A 17,298-nucleotide genomic window follows, 5' to 3' on the forward strand; every position below is an offset into this window, starting at 1 on the left:
CAGGTATCTGTATTGCGGCACAGCATTCTTTAGTGACAGCAGCTCAGCCTGCTTCTGAAGCCGCAGCTATCTGCCCTACATTTGTCTAATCATCCAGGGCTTAACCCTCCTGCTGGCCTGCTATCTGCTCTGTGTGTGTGTGTTTGTGTAGGAGAGAGAGAGATCTCCTGTCTCCTAACACCAGGACTTAGTAATGTTTTGACTTTGTGATCAGGCACCTGATCAGGCAGCACACAGGGGTCCTCCATCAGCTGTTAAAGCCCTCCCACCCCATGGTGTAGGAGTGGGTTTCTGGTGTGTGTGTGTGTGTTTGTTAGTTGGGGGGGAAGTGTAATCGATGATGGACACAGTGGCTCTGCTGTGTGTGTGTGTGTGAAGTAGGGTGGTGCTGTTAGTACAGGGAGTAGAGGGGACGCAGCACTGATGGTGGAGGCTTATAAAAGAGAGGGTCCTGGGTGGAGGTGGCGGGAGGGGTGTGAGTGCTGTTTAAACAGCCTGGGTTTGATTGACAGGGCTGATAGTGACTGTAGGGAGGGGGGATATTTGGGAATAGGAGGGGTGAGTGAGCAAGTGCTTGGGTAAAGAGGGGGGAAAAGGAGGGGGTGTGTTGTTGAATGCAAGTTAGATTGTGTGTGTGCATGCAGTGGAAGGGGGGGGGGTAAAAACTCCTGTTCCTGGTGGGGGTGAGCAGGAGGATGGAGGGGGCATTTCAGAGGGAGCAGGGGTGCAGGAGGAAAGTGAGCTTTTAATTACCAGGGCAGAAGCAGATGTAGCAGAATGGTGCCCCCACCTCTACAACACACACTGGTGTCTTGGCAGCTGGAAGTCATCAGCTTTGGTGTGTGTGTGTGTGAGAGAGCATATTTGTTAGGGCAGGAGGCTTGAAGCACATTGTTTAAATTTAAAGATGTTCAGTTTCTATTGGCCCTCCTTAGCTGGATGGTTATTCATTTTACTCCCCCTTTGTGTAACTGAATGAATTATATCCTGCTGCTGCCACAGCTTCCATAAATAATGGTACATAATATAAAGCAGGTGAGCCACTATACCGCATTTTAACAAACTTTACCTCGTGTCCATTGAAGTTCATTTACAATCAAATAAGCATTGGTAACCATCACGTTAAAATTTCCTGTCACTGTCAATGGTGAGCTTTTAACAGGTCATATGAAAACAAACTTTATATAATTAATTACACAGCTCTTATGTGCATTGCACCTGATAAATAAATACAATATGACCTGTAAGCCTGAATAAAAATATCCTTATTGATACATGTGTATTTCCTGCTGCTAATACATGGAAAAATGCATTTTTAAATAAAACGTTTAGTATAGTTAGGAACTTGTCAAAGTGTGTCTTAGGAGTGATTTTTAATTTTTTGTACATTGTTGTTAGTGCAAACAGATTTTAGCTGAAATATAAAGGATAAAATGGTGATAAAAAAATTACAATTTTAAGGTTATCTGCTGTATTTTCTGACTGAAAATTGAATGACAAAAATCATCAGAAAGTCAAGCTTCTCTGTCATTTTGGAGATTCGTGCATCCACTTTAAAGCTGCTGGTGGGTTTCCCTGATACACACAGCGAGCGCTGTATTTATTTTATCCAGAGTGTTTCTTTATTTTTGTGTTTTGGAATACAATATCAAGAATTTTCTCCCCTTCCTCATTTTTTCCCCCCCGCATTTGTACAAAACTGATCCAAAGAAATGTGTGCACAGATGAAAAACATGGTGCCCAGAGTATAAAATGAGTTCTCATCAAGAAAATGGTGCAAAACTTAAAAAAAGAAACACAATGTCCCTGCACATATAAAAATAAATTAATACTTTTGTGTGTCCAGTCACTGTCAACCTTATTGTCTGGTCCTAAAGATTCACACTCACACAAACTGAGGCTTCATTGGCTTTCCTTCAAACCAGCACGGCCAATAACAATCACTTATGTACACTAACGGCCAACGAAAAAAGGTCTATGTACACTTAACGAGGTAAAAACTGTGCCACACAATGTCCCCCTGACACACTTCCTCCTCCCCTACAAACAGCTATGTACAGCCACGCCCCCTCCCCAATCAGCCCACTATTAAGTAGCTTCTAGCTTTCAAACACATGACACAGAGTACAAGTCATTAAAAGGGTTTACAGCAAGAATAGACTGTATGGAGAATAACACAAAAAAACTTTACACAGTAGTACAAAAATGATGTTAAATTGCAAAACCAGTGGGCTTTTAAAATATATCATCTTATGCCCATCTTATTACACAAAACCTCCAGATAAATAAAAAGCACAACACAAAGTTGGCTTTGATATTTAAGAATGCAGCAGAATTACATTTCCTAGTTTTGTTAAAGAGACGGCACATCCAGCCTGACGGACCAAGTGTTTTGTAATCTGTTGCCTTAGCAACACAGCTTAATTACCAGTAGCGTGGTGAAGAATTGGACTGGGTGACACACATGTAAAACGGAAAAACAAAATTCCACCTTCCCCCCTTGGCCTCAGGCACTTGGGTTTGGACCCTGATTGGCCAGTCCTGACTGTTGTGTGTGTGTGTTTTTTAAATGGCCGCTGCTGTCGGCCTTTTAGGTCCTGATAGGCTGGTCCTGCTCGAGAGGTAGGTGCAGCAGGGGGCTCAATCAGGAAGATGAAATGTAATGACTTCCACTTGCTGACAGCCAACTGCAAGATTTCTCTTTGTGAGTCTGTGCAATGTGGATTAGTGCATCTCTCTTAACATTCAACTTGCCATTTTTAACGTTTCACTTTCCTGAGTGAGTCCTCTGTTATCTGGCCCAGTGAAGAGACAGTCAAACGCAAGGCTTCTGTGGTGACTGTACGAGGCTTGGCTCACTGACATTAACGGATCCACACACACGGGGAGAAAGGCAGCAGCAAGAACATGTGGGATATTTTCACAAGACTCACCCAATATTCCCTGTGGGACTGCCGTGAGACAGATGTCAAACATACATCTGCTACTGTTATGTCCTATGTTAGGGAACTGTATTATTTATATTCATGTATTTCTGCTATTTTTTTTATGTTTGCAGTTCTGTGTGTGCCAGCTTGTAGTGCACAACTCTGGTGTTCTGAGGCCCCTGAGAGAGTGAAAACAGCAGAGACCAGACCATGACAAAAATGAGAGGAGAGAGAGAGGAAAAGAAGCACAATGACGACAGAGCAGAAGAAAACAATTAAAGGGAAGGTTTCTGGGAAGTCGACCTGTTAGTCAACTCACATGTTGAGAAGAGAAGTAACACACCTTGTCCTCTGGTGCTACATATGGATACTAATACACACTCGTCACTACCAGTAACATTAAATAAAAATCTATGAACTAAAAAAAAGAACAGGAAGAACTAGAAATTATTCAAACTGATGGAAATAAATAGAAACTGAAGCAAAGTTGTAACCTCAGAAAAAAAACCCAAAAAGCTCAACTCTTGCTTTTGTTTTCTGCTCACTGCAGTACTGGAAAGAATATCTCTCCAGCCAATGTTCTCATCACTAAATGACAAAGTTGACCAACAGGCTGATCCCAAAAACTCTGCATATTTATAAAAAAAAAGGAAAGAAAAACAAAAGAGCATATGCCGTCATGTCTTCTCCTGCCCTGCGACGCCCACGGCTTTCTCAGCTAGCCGAGGCTTTTGCGCCCCTGAGCCGTGTGTGTCAGCGTGTGCATGCTGCAGCGCCAGAAAGGGGTTGGCGGTGATGGCGCCTTGGCCCTGGCTCTGGGCGCCGGGCAGCAGGTTGTTGATGGGCAGCTGAGCGGAGGAGAGTGGGATGGAGGGAATCTGGGCAGAGGAGGAAAGGGACTGCAGCTGCTGGAGGTCCTGCTGCTGCTGCATCAGTTGATAGAGCAACACCTGCTGCTGCTCCTGGGGAGAGAGGGAGGGAGAGAGAGAGAGAGAGAGAGAGAGAGAGAGAGGGAGAGGAAGAAGATGCAGCAATGAGAAAGAAATAAGGAGGAAGAAGAAATGGCAGAGGGAAAAATAGAGGATTAGGTTGAGGTTTCAACCAAGAAAGGAAACAAGGTAAAAAGACAAAGAAGAGACAGAGTGACAGGAAGGAGGGGAAGAAAAAGAGGAAAAAAAAGAGTTAATAAGCTCTGCAATTTAGACAATTGTCCAGAGGAAAATTGTAGCTCAGTGTCTTTGTGTGTGTTTAACTGTGTGTGATAGTGGTGAGTAATCACATGTCTGCTGATGTGTGTGTCGTACCGCTGAGGGCTGTGAGGACAGCAGCTGCTGAAGCTGATGCTGCTGCTGCAGGAGGAGCCTGTGCTGCTCAGACAGCAGGCCGAGCCGCGCAGTGCTGATAAGACAAAACACATTCACAGTGAGGCTGCGTCACTATCAGCAGGTAAGCACTAGATTCACAACACAAAATAAAATATTACACAATTATGGAGATGGACAGAAATGCAACACACATAAACAACTGCCTAATTTTATTTTACAATAAACTACAAGAAGGAACAATATGAATACACATGACATGAAAAAAATTGTTTTTTCCTGACACATAAAGGAATCAGCTACAAGTCACTGCAATGTGGCACCAACATCTGTCTCACCTGTTTTTACTAGTTGCTGTGCTGCTAGAATCCAACACGGAAGCAAAAATAAAAACAAGAGGAGAGGAGGAACTTAAACTAAGACAAACTTGATTCTGGACATTCTGATGTTTTTAGTAGCTCAGAAATGTCAAAAGGCTTGAAAACACTCGTGGAGACATACTTGTTATTGACAGGTAACGTGATGCCCGTCGCTCCTCCTGTAGTGTGTGTGTGAGGGCTGCCGGTGCCCGCTGGCGTCTGTATCACACCGTTTAGTGCTCCGACGATTCCCCCCATACCCAGTGTGCTCCCTGCGCCAAGAGCACCCATCAATCCTGTTACACCACCCAGCCCAGCCGGGGCTGCCCCCACAGTGGCAACCCCGTTAAGCTGTGGTTGAGGTGGGCTTTGAGAGACGGAGGGAGGGGTGGAGAGTGAGGAGGTCGAGCCACTACTGCTGTGACCGCCACATGATGCACTGTCCTGGTAGACAGACGGAGACAGAAAACGGAGAGACTGATGCTTTCAATGAAGCTGAGCTATGAGCTGATACAGAGTTCAAACAGGGACTCCAGTGTGTTTACCTGAGCTGCGGCAGGCAAAGATGAGTCAGTGGCTCCAAGCTGGGCTCCTTTCACATCTGCAGGACAAAATTCACAGCATTAGATGATTGACTGTGTGTTACTGGAACACAAAATTACCTCAGAAGTTTTTAATATTTTACTATATATTATTCACCCATCTAGGTTTGTGTGTATATATACCAGAGGAGGTTGTGCTGGGTGTGAAAGGCACTGATAGCTGAGCGCTGAGAAGCTGCAGTCTCTCTTTCTTCATGGTCAGGGTTTTGATCTGCTCCTCCAGCCTCCTGTTCTCCTCCTGCAGCTGGTGGAGGGACTTCAACATTCCCACCACTGAGGGAGTCACAGAGAGAGATAAAAGAAAGAAAAACACAGACTGATTAAAGTGTCATCAATTTCTGTTTCTTGGTGAATACATTCTGTGCTTTCCATTTAGCAGTCCCCAAAAGAAAAGAAAAAAAATCCACCCTGTAACATTGTGTGGTCACCACAGCTTGAAGTGGTTTTACCAACAGTAGAGATGTTAACACTGGATATAGCAGAGTTAGGGTGATATTTTTCACAAGGCCGCTCCTTCCTTGGGGCAAATCCATGTAATTGCTCTGCCTCCACACACCTCATGCTCACATACCCAGTGACTGATTAGACAGATATACTCCATGGGAAAGTCAGAGGTCAAGATCAGCTACAGTGACCCTGCTGCCTGTACAGACTCAGCACAGCGCTCAAGGACAACTCGACAAAGAGGAGGAGGGAGTGCAGACACAGGAACTCAAACCTGAATCAACCAGTTGAAGGACGGTCTTTCTAACGACTAGGCTACCACATCCCCTTCTCATTTTCACTTTATTGATCCCTGAAGGGATGTTATGATTGTCAGATAACTGACAGAAATCGACAGATGCAACAATAACAGATAAAGTGAGAAAGTAACCACAAAAAGGGAGCATGTCTGTGTGACAGCCGAAAGAGAAAAGAAACATGGATCAATTAACTCAAAACAGACCTTAGAAAAAGATGATAAGAAATGTAACTCTGTGAGGCAGGCTATTAATCTTCACTTTGAGTCAAATCTGGTTCAATTTTGTAAATAAAATAAACATTTCTCAGAGTTTATGGGGTTGAAATATTTTTTCTGCGCTGACAAGACGAACAGAAAGTTGTAAATTTAATCAACACACAAAATTATGTTAAATGACACACAGTGTGTGTCCTCTCACCATCTCCTTGGGCTCCCTGCTGTAGCAGGAAGCTCTGCCCTTCGTTCCACTGCCTCTCCAGGAGCTGCTCAATGCTGGTGGCCACCGGGGGCACCGTCTCCCCACCGCCTCCCCCCGCCCCTAGCAACCCCAGCCCTGGCCCCGGCAACGACCCCGAAGAGTCATAGCGAATCTGCAGGCCACCAATGGGAGAGCTGAATGAAGGGAGAGAGAGAGAGAGAGCATGGACAGAAAAGGAGAGATAGAGAGGTCAATAGGGAGATTAACGACCCAACATAAACGTCAGACAAACATAGACACTGCTGGCTATAAAACTACATCAATTTGTTGTTACAGTGGCCTCTAATGAAAAGGGGCCAGGCTTTCTGTCTGCGTGTGAGAGCGAGAAAAAGACAGGGAGAGAGAGAGAAAGAAAGAAGACAAGCACCAGAGAGAGACGGACAGAAAGAGGGAAGTGCAGTGACTTGATGCGATAAATCTTGGTGTGTGCTGAAACAATCTGTTGAGTGTGAATGAGGGGAAATGAGGGACAGCAGGAGAGAGTGGAGAGGACAGACAGAGAGGTGAACGATGTGGAGGAAAAGTAAATAAAAACAGACAGTAACAGGAAAAAATGTTTTCCTGGTGAAAGGATTTTTTGGAGTCATTGTCAAATATAATTTGGTTTATTACATTTTACTTTAGAAATTAATTTGAGTAAAATACCTAATGTCAACAGTGGCACTGTCAGCACATTTATCTAAAATATTTTCAATTTAAAATAACTCCCAGCTAATTCATAAATAAATTAGGCTTTTTAAATATAAGACAAAAATATAAACTGTTACCAACCTTATTAAGCGCAATCACCCATCCCACAAAGTAGCAGAAACATACAAATATCTATTTGAATGATAAATATTCCCATCCTGAAAAATTCATGCAAATATTCCAAAATGGAGGAGATGCAGCAAATCAGACTGTCCATCCATGAGTGATTAAACCCACAAAAAAAACATCTAACTGGATTTGAAGGATGGTTACCACCTTCAAAAACACAAGTTATCGTTGGCTGAGAGAGCGAGAATTGCCTGTAGGGGTAAGAGCGAAGGAGAGAGTGTGCATGTGTGTGTGTGAGAAGTGAGAGGAAGAGAGGGGAGACGAGGGGCCAGCACAGGGAAAAGCAGAAAGGGGGATGGGTGAAGGAGGGGGGCCAGTGAGGAATGTAAATGGTGAGGGAGGGATGTGTGTGTGTGAGTGTGTATGTATTCACCGCGGGGTGGTCTTGGGAGAAGCTCTTATGGAGAAGCCCTGAGCTCCAACGCCGCCGCCACCGCTGCTGTCTCCCACCTCTTGATCTGCACAAACACACACAGAAAATCAATTGGACATCTGAGAGTATGTTAAGCCGGCTCAACTTTGTGTATGAAAATGACCAATGCACAGTAGAGTTTCAGGTGAGATTGATTTTAAAAAAGTATATTATATTAAAACTAACACCTAAATGAAGAAACAATAACATTTCTTCTTCAAATGATTACAGCTTGTTTATGCTGCTCTATGACAGTTTTCTCCATAATTACCAACTCAGACTCACAGCTGTTCGTTAGCATTAAATTGTATAATCACAAAAGTTAATTAAATACAAATATAAGCATTTATTATTCAAGAACTGAAATGTGGCAGCTGAATAAAATCAATGACAATTTTATGCATTCGCCCACAATATTGACACAAACAGGAAGACATGAAGATGTCTTTCTAAAGCTCATATTCTGCATAGACCTTCTTCAACAGCTCGTATCAAACAGTCTAATACTTCTTGACATTTTCTGTTTTTTTTATAAACAGCTGACATGTTTGAGAATTCTACCACAAAAAAATGACAGATTCATTTTAACCCCAGCTGTAAAACGGTTAAATGGTTAAATAATACATTTAGTGGCTGACAGTAAGACTTCACAGCATCATCATTCCCAACTATGTCTATTTGGATTTATTTAACTGTGAAAACAATTTACTTGAAAAGGGAACCTACAATAGCTCTATTTAAAAAGAAAATACAGGCTGATTTTGTGAAAATTAACATTATTCATTATGGAGTGTGTGTGACTCCTTTACTGTCCTCATTCACACTTGAAACACAGAGCTGAGTTTTCCAAATTTATTCAAGTGCGTTCTGGCAGATAAATACATTCACTATGGACAGTACGCCAAAGCGTGGTCCGCTTCGACCTGGATTATATGCACTGTAACGCTCAACCTAGATTAAACATCCTGCGATTCTCTCTACAACCAACAAACCTCTTGCACTCTTTCACAAACGAGCCTTCATTCAAACTGCATGTGCTTCCCTCTCTACTTTCTGTGAGAGTCTCTCTCTCTCCTCCCTCTGGGCCCCTGGCCAGACGCTTCTTTTCATTTTCCTCAGTGAGAGTAATGAATCACACATGCACACACACTTTTACATTTACACACTCGGACAAACTCCCCTCTACTTAAGACAGTCAATCCCAGCTTTTACCCCCACCAGGTCACCACTCTAGTCCCTCACTCCCTTCTTTTTCAAGTCCTTTTTTCTGTCGTAACCCTTTCCGTCCTGGCACCTCCCTCCAGATACTCAAAAGCAAAGAGAGACAGCTGCCAAAATAAACAGGCTATATGCATACAAACACACATATGCACACACACCTTGCGCATGTGAGCTCACATGACCCCTACAAGCCAACAAACAGAACTTCACACCAGTGTAGCCATACACTCAAGGCAATGAAATACAATAAGGCTGGTTAATGATTATTTTTTATAACTGACTGGACCTCAATTAAATGCATTAAAAAAACAAATCTGCAGTAATTTATTAATCATTGTAGTTGTTTTAAAGCCAATATACCAAAATTCTCAGGCATTAGCCACTCTGACATGAGTGCACCATTTTCTGATAACTAAAATAATTAACCTATACTTATTAAACTGATATTCAAATAGTTAAGTAAAAGTAAGAAATAAGAAAAATAACTAACTAAAGTAAAAGTAAAATCAGAGAAGGGTAGACACATCTGAGAGGCTGACATTTTTTTTGTACTTCAGGATTACTTCATGTCCCAAATTGAAATTTTAAAGAAGTAATTAAGACGCTTTTAATCTAAAATTTCCTCAATGAAGTAAAATATTATCATGTGAGATTTCAGTGCAGCAAGAAAAAAGCTTGCTTGTGTCTCCACAGAACCTGGCTAGTCTAGATCTGTTGTGCGTGAACACACACACACACAGCTCCCTGTCATTCAGCCTGATTAGTGAGATGACCTGTGGGTCAGAGTGGATCTGGCTCTGATGACTGCTGACCGGCAGCAGGAACTGCTTCCTCTTCGTCACTCTTTATCCTCTACTCCTTTCCTCTCCTGTTCTACTCCATAGCCAACCAGATGTCTCACATCAGGAAGTGGCTACTTGTGATTACTACAGCCATGTCTTACTCCCTCATCAGGTCTTCTGCACTGGACAGACATACGGAGACCACCTTTTTTTCCTACAGCAGGAAGTCCCAAAGGTCCCTCACATCATACTCTGCTCCTCCTCTTTTCTTTTCTCACACTGACCACAGCCAAGTGATGAGTTGTGTTTTACATCTGCATTATGTGGAAGCTCTTGCACTCATTTGCGTGTAAGTGAGCAAAGGAGGGCAACAGAGGGAAGCTGTGTAATTGGAGCCAAGTGGGAGGGGCCTAAAAATATCACTGACCCTTGACCTCTCCGAGGGATCAAGAGATCGTGACCTATTCATTATCTCAATACATGCATACTTTTGTCACACACACACAGCCACATTAGGCATGTTGCCGTACCTGCTGGTGAGGCCTCAGACTGAGCAATAAGTGCTGCCATGGTCGAGTTGGGGTTCAGCCTGTTACCAAACATATGAGGGGGAGCCAGATTGAAGACAGATCCTGGTAGACCACTCACCTGAGGACAGAAACACATATACACGGGTCAATATAGGACTATTCAAACTATTTAAATGTTAAGAAATCAAGATCAAGCAATGGCTTAAAAATGTAGTATCCCTGTGCATTTTGGAAAACAACTCAATTCTACATAAAATTTTATTTTCACAATTCTTAATTCTACATTTTACATTCATTTGAAAATTATTTTGGCTAATTGCTTAATGTATAAAATATATTAAGAATATTAAAAAAATTATTTATATATTTATATATATTTTTTTTTAAAAACTCTGAATTTACAAATTAATTCCCCAAAAAGTGCTATGAACTGATAAAAAAACACAGGATTTACATTGTCTTCTTTGCAAAGAAAATCAATCAATTTAATAAGGGTTTTACTTTTTTTTTTTTTTTTTTTTTACAATTTCTTCATTGTCGCACAGCATCCATGAGCCCATGAAGTGAGTTTGGAAAAAGAAAGAATATCTGACATTTCACCATTAATTTAAGTACAAAAACACACAACAGTATATTATGTATCCACAGCTCATTATTCTGTAACACATACACACACACACTCACAAACATATACACTCATGGGGCTCAGGGTGCCTCAGCATGCCGACAGTATGCTGACATGCTGACAAAGTGTTTCTGATGCATAGAGTTTAATCCAATTAAGGCATTTCCCAAATAAGGACCGTGGAGTGAAGGGTGGGGTGGAGTGAGAGGGACGATAGTGAGGGTGGAGCATCAGGAGGGGAATCTGGTCTACCTAACAGAACAAAATGGCTGACTATTTTAACTGCTGAAGCGTAAAATTAAACGAAACAAGTAAAGCCTGTGACACTGCAAAAAAACTGAGGTCAACATGTTTGTTGTGGTGTAGCTAAAATATCCTTTGAATGAAGTCATTAGACTGGATCTATAGTTGGAAAGTTCTCATCAGAACAACCAATAATATTTGCTGAAAAGCAGAAACAGATACATTAAATAAATAATAAATAATATTAAAAAATGATTTTAATGATTGAACAAACCCTCTGTGAATTTAGCACAGGTCTGTGCAAGGTATGTTTACTATGAGAAAATCTGGAAAATATCCTGCTAATTGCCATCCCAGTTAAATTCACAGAAGTAACCTGTTCCCTCTGTCTATGTTATACCCGGGTAAAAATGACTTCAGATTTCTTTCTACAACCATCGTCCTCCTCCCTTCAGTCCTCCCCCTTTCCCATCAACATTTATTTTTCATTTACATTCATTTTTCATTAAAGTCTCTCCTGCACTCCCTTTCTCTGTCCTGGGCTGATAGCCAATAACAGTAGGCCAAGAGTCTGCTAGCGGACTGAAAATAGTAAATGGTCTCTGTCATTCTCTCACACCCACTCTGGGGGAAGCCTGTTGTTGGCATCCCTCTGTAGTTGTGTAATATCTGCAGACCGGATTTTAAGTGTGTGTGTGTGTTGTCAGATGCCCAGATGTGTGCATCATGCTTTACAAACTAAAAAACTAAAGAAAACCTCTATTTAGTCAGCCTCACACTTGGTTTCTGCTGCTCTTATTTCTCTTTCTCTCTCTCTCTCTCTCTCTCACACACACACACACACACACACAGTTACAGCCCAAACTCCTCTATACATGCTGGAAACAGGCGTGATATCCTGTGCTTCCCTGGGCCTCCCGTCCTCTATAATATGAGCTGAACAGAAAGAAGCAGTACGAGATGAAGGCCAGGCCTGTGAATTCAAGGCATGAGTACAAACCCTCCAACACACACACACACAGCGACCCCTCCCTCCCACCATCTATCTCTCCATCCCCACTGTGGTGCTTGTCAGATGTCATTACATCACAGGACAACGGAGGGGAAAAAAGAGAAATGGATGGGGACAGAGAGAAGGAAGGTCGAGGGTGAGAGAAAGTGTGTGTGTGTGTGTGTGAGAGAGAGAGAGAGAGAGAAAGCAAAAGAGAGCTGGTGAGTGGACACGGGAGAAAAGCGGAGCTGGGTGGACAGAGACAGAGCGCAGTCTTTGGGGAGGTTATGAAAGGATGGACACAAGGGTCAGTGACTGAAGACGAGTGTATTTAGATAGATACTTTGATAACTGAAAGGGGGTAAAGCTAATCACATGAGTCAACACCCAAAAAACTGGATATAAGCTCATAACACATGAAAAAATATTACCATTGAACTGTTGCTGTTTAAATGTTCTATTGGAACCTAAATGATTCTATATTTCCCTCTGTGTTGTAGTACTACAAACAATTCCTGCACTTATAATTATTATAAATGTATAAATATGCATAAATTAATTAATATGACACCTTGCTCACCATTTTTTGTGGGCTTAATAAAACTTAACAACCCTCTACAGGTGCACTGAGCTGTCAGCTATACAATAACTTGCTGAGAAACACAATCCACACAAGAACAGGACACACATTTCACACATAATTAACATGCTGAGGATTAACAATAGTGCTAAGAGATTTGGTGTGGAAGACGTTTAATTAGTGTGCTTCGGTTTATTTGTGTTCCCACAGTTTATCTGCACTTCAGCTCAAAGATGCCAGAGATGAGGGTGAATTAGCAGATGTAGAGGGTTGTTGAATAAAGAGAAAGAATGTGTGTGTGTGTGAAAGAAAGAGAGATGGAGTGTGTGTCAGTGGGACTTAATGAGCATGTATTTTTATGTATGTGAGAGTGAGGTAAGAGTTTTTCAGCACAGGTTGTGTGTTTGCACTCACGTGTGTGGCGGCTGTGCTGTTTAGTGGTGCAGTGGCAGTGAATGGAGAAGGAGGGGCTAGAGAAGGCGTGGGCTGCTGTTGCTGTGACAACTCTAAGCTGGCTCCACCCATGGCGACAGCCCCTGTCCCGGACGATGACCCATCGGCAACAGAAAAAACACCTGTGGAGAGACAAAAGACATAAAAGAGTTTAGTTTTATCTTCTGACTTCGTACGATAAAACAGTTCACATTAATATTGCTCAAAAGATAATACCCCAGTGATTTTAATGGCTGCAACAGTAAGAAACACCGAGGTGTAAAAACTAAATTTACTATGGATGAATTCCATTCAAATACAGATGTTAGCTCACTGCCCCAACTGAATGGAATGAAGGCATCACTGAGGTTATGTTGAAATGTCTGCTTTTCCTACCATAAGAAACCAAAGGCACTTTAATTTTCTTTTTTACTGTCTTCATCAATTTGTGAAATGTGAGCGCTAGAGAAGCTGCAGCTCTGTTGTCTTTTACAAATTTAATATATGTCCAACAGAAAATTAACAAATGTGTTGAATGCATGCTTAAGAATCCAGGCTGCAAGGTGGGTTGCCTGAGTATGAAGTCTGTAAGTTTTACAGACAGAGGAGAAATGAGGAAACACTATCATTAAATATCGTTTGTCACTTAATTTAATTTGCTAATTAAAATTACAAATATAGTTCACCTACACATACATATTGCTCTATTTTCACACACCCATTATATGTGCTCAATTCTCTTATCTCTGTGCTCTCTCTCCTTCCTCCCCTCACACACCCCTGTGCTCGCCCACTAACTAGGGATAAGCCCTGCCCCTGCCCCCCTTTGACCTCAGCAGAGGAGGTGGGGGGGAGAGGGCCCCTCAGCCCCACAAAAGCCTGAATGGCTCAGGGCAGCACGCATTCACTGGGGGAACAAGAGATCTTTGTGCCAGGAGGGGAGGGGTGGAGGGGAGGGAAAGCTACAGAGAGCGAGATACGAACGCTACATGGGCCTACATACTATTTATAACACTTTGTAATATGCACCAGAAAAATTGATACCCAAAGCAGTGCTGCTGAGGCTCAGGGGGCATGTGCTCCAGCAAGAATTTTAGCAGCTGGATTAGAGGCCAAACCAACAATTTATTAGAATTTTGCTAATGCCACTGACGAAATGGGTAACACACAAAACTGTGCACGCAAAGAAAATAAAGATCTAGTTTAACATATTACACATATTAATTTAAAAATCCCATAATTGTGTGCCATGTGCAAATCAGTGTTCATGTGTGAAACACTCAATGGTGTAAATGAAAATTTCCTTAAACATCAGACTAAATAGTTTTATTAACTGGTTTTGTTAGCAGAAAATAAAAGTATTAAGTCTATTGAGAAACAAATGTGAGCCTTAGTTATCTTTAAATGGATGTTTTGTTCTGAAATATTTTCTTTGTTAAACATAAGGTACATAAGGTGACATTTGCAGGGTTAATATGAAAAGCAGGATTACATGGGTTCAATAGCTTCACACTCTGTCCAGTCACTATAAAAATAAATTAAAGCACAACTAATTTTTTTTTTTTTTTAAATGCATTAATTCTTTTTTTACTAAAGCCAAATCTGGAATGAGCAGTTTCAGAAATTCAGAAACATTCATATCATTACATGACTGCTGTTTTTGCCAACATCTAAAACGCCCTATAGAATCACAAGAGAAGAAAAAACAAAGACATTTCCACACACACCTCAAACACACAAAGCTAAGCTTGCAAAACATAACCTATTTGCGTAATCAATATTTCTAAGTCCCCTGAAGCACAACTGCCTCCATCATACAACTTTCCTGTTCCCTTTCCCTTCCTGCTTCATATGCCTGTAAGCTTAAAAAATCCACTTTGATTGGTTCAAGCTGGTTTTATCTCAAGAGGAAATCTATGTTGTCCAATCTGAAAAAACATGTCCACGGCCTCATATTCTGTTATTTAACAAAAAAAGAAAATCATTATTTTGACTCTGAACCAAGAAAGTATTTATTGTGGCTTAAATTACTTCAGCATTTTAAATTGTAGTTTGAAAGTGTAGTACCACTATGTGGATTTCCAAGACAGATAAAACAGGAATGTAGTTTTAAGAGCTTGTTTCAAATGTGTGTGTGTGTGTGTGTGTGTATCACAAAATATATGTGGGTTTGAGATAATCAGATAAAAGTAGGTCAGTTAAATAGTCAAAAACAGTCCCAGAAGTTAAGAGTACCTTAGAAAAAAAATTCATGTAATCAAATGTTTGAGCGTCAACTGCACTATGTGAACTCACAATTCAAAAACATATATTTTCCAATGTAACAAAAAGCCGAGACGGAAATGTATTTATATAACCAAGTATCACATGTTGACTGTTTTGTTCTGCACTGCTGTTATAGCACTATGTTCCTCAGAACTCACAGTGCTCTGAACGTTATAAATATTATAACTAAAAACATCAATGCTAAAAATTTAATTAAAAAGGATAACAGAGATTTATATTTTACTAATAAGGTTAATTTGGTATTTAAATGAAATTCTGTTCACAGAATGCTTCCATGGTTTTCACAACTTCCTCTCACATGTATTTTAGGCGGTGACACCAAACTGCTGGTAATTAGAAAAATATAAATTAAGTGGGCTTGAAAATAAAAGTTTACCAGTACTATCACAGGGATTAGCTGATGAACAGAAAAATAAACTGCTAAAAGCATCTTATATTTTCTTGCCTGGTTCCTTACCTCTTTGCATACATACACTCATGCTGGCCTAAATAAATTCATCTCCAGCCAACATCTTTCCACCCCCACACACCAAACCTACTGTGCACTCAGCTAGCTCATCCGTCCCATCAGTGACCCCTCTGCCATTAAACATTAACCTAGCCAAAATCTAACCCCCTGTTTCTCCCCACCCACCAACACATATCTATCAGGCTAACTATCTATCCATCAGCACAGTGGAGTCAACAGACAGGATAGAGGGGGTAGATAAACGCCAAGATCCTCCCCATTACTGCCCTGCATTAACCCTTAGCTAAATATTTACAGTAGGAAGGAGAACGCACGATTCTCTTTCTCTCACACGCACAATACACGTATCTATAATGCACAGGCATACATAACCACCACTTTTTGCCCTATTGTGCCTTCTCCAGCTGTAGTTAGAAAATCCACCACTGCTTTGGAAAAAAGCACCAGAAAGTGAAATGGACAGACTTAGAACCAAAAATATACTTAAGACGCCAGTGCTGCAAAATTAATAAATAAATCAATAAATAAAAAGTTTTTTTTTTTTTTTTTTTTTTTTTTTAAATCACACTCATGTGCGTTTACCCCTGATTAAAAAGCACTAAAGTACATATTTGCAGGCTGAAAAACCTTGTGTCACTACTTCTAACATAATTTTGAAGTTTTAATGGATAAGAAAATGATAGCCAAAGTCATTCTCATTGTATTTTATGTTGCCTTAATACAACATAACTTAATTTGTCTATAATATAAAATTGATTAAAGCACATCTGTCATAATGAGACCATCATCATGTAACAACTGGCTGATTTAAAGATATGAGGCTCACGCTGATTCCTACATATAGTATAAAGGAGCACAGACATGCCATAAAATGCCTGAAGACACATTTTCATCAGAATAGATTTGCTGTTTCAATTCAATTTAGAAACCTCTTCATTGTTTTTTAATAGTTCAAGGTTTCTGTGGACACTCCCATTGAATCCCTCTGGCAGAGTGGTCTAATATTGATCATAGTTTTACAGGATTTAAGTAAATATAATTTAACACTTATCATCATCAATTAATAATTACTGAATAAATGTTTTAGGAGAAATAAAAAAAAATTAACAGCCTGAGAAACAGACAGAGTCATGAGGACCTTAGTAATGGATATGAGCTTAATCAACAAGTGCATTTGTTCCTATTTTAGAAAAAAAACATGTGAACATTATGGACATATCCATAGCATTTTTGCATGGATTTGTAACAATACAAACATCAGACATCCAACTACATAAGGTATCAACAGGTGAGCGAGATTTGAGGAATGAGCAGAATGCAGGTAGGTGAGAGCAGCTGAGAGCAGGAGGGAGAAACAAAGGTTGATGATTCTGGAAGAAAGGGGAGATGTGGGCTGTGTTGGCTGTACTCAGCCATTTCCATCAGCACAGGGGAACTCCAAAGCATAAAGACAGTTGCCAAGCAACTGAACACGATGT

General features: G+C 40.9%; 1 protein-coding gene across 4 annotated transcripts in view; it reads right to left on the bottom strand.

Moving 5' to 3' along the window:
- Window positions 1-1,599: 1,599 nt before the first annotated feature.
- The window catches only part of mllt10 (MLLT10 histone lysine methyltransferase DOT1L cofactor), a 33,788-nt gene continuing 18,089 nt past the window's right edge, over window positions 1,600-17,298 (bottom strand). For 2 of the 4 annotated variants that reach the window (XM_028433062.1, XM_028433059.1), the window contains 10 exons: window positions 13,048-13,208; window positions 10,195-10,312; window positions 7,623-7,707; window positions 6,371-6,564; window positions 5,334-5,483; window positions 5,154-5,209; window positions 4,751-5,052; window positions 4,588-4,611; window positions 4,232-4,325; window positions 1,600-3,889 (listed from right to left, as the gene is read on the bottom strand). In XM_028433062.1, coding sequence (XP_028288863.1) covers window positions 3,605-3,889; window positions 4,232-4,325; window positions 4,588-4,611; window positions 4,751-5,052; window positions 5,154-5,209; window positions 5,334-5,483; window positions 6,371-6,564; window positions 7,623-7,707; window positions 10,195-10,312; window positions 13,048-13,208 — 1,469 coding nt within the window. In that variant the 3' untranslated portion in view covers window positions 1,600-3,604. The remainder of the gene's footprint in view (window positions 3,890-4,231; window positions 4,326-4,587; window positions 4,612-4,750; window positions 5,053-5,153; window positions 5,210-5,333; window positions 5,484-6,370; window positions 6,565-7,622; window positions 7,708-10,194; window positions 10,313-13,047; window positions 13,209-17,298) is intronic. The other 2 variants (XM_028433060.1, XM_028433061.1) reach the window with 2 other exon arrangements.

This window comes from Parambassis ranga, chromosome 20 (assembly GCF_900634625.1).
Source record: "Parambassis ranga chromosome 20, fParRan2.1, whole genome shotgun sequence".
Lineage (NCBI taxonomy): Eukaryota > Metazoa > Chordata > Actinopteri > Ambassidae > Parambassis > Parambassis ranga.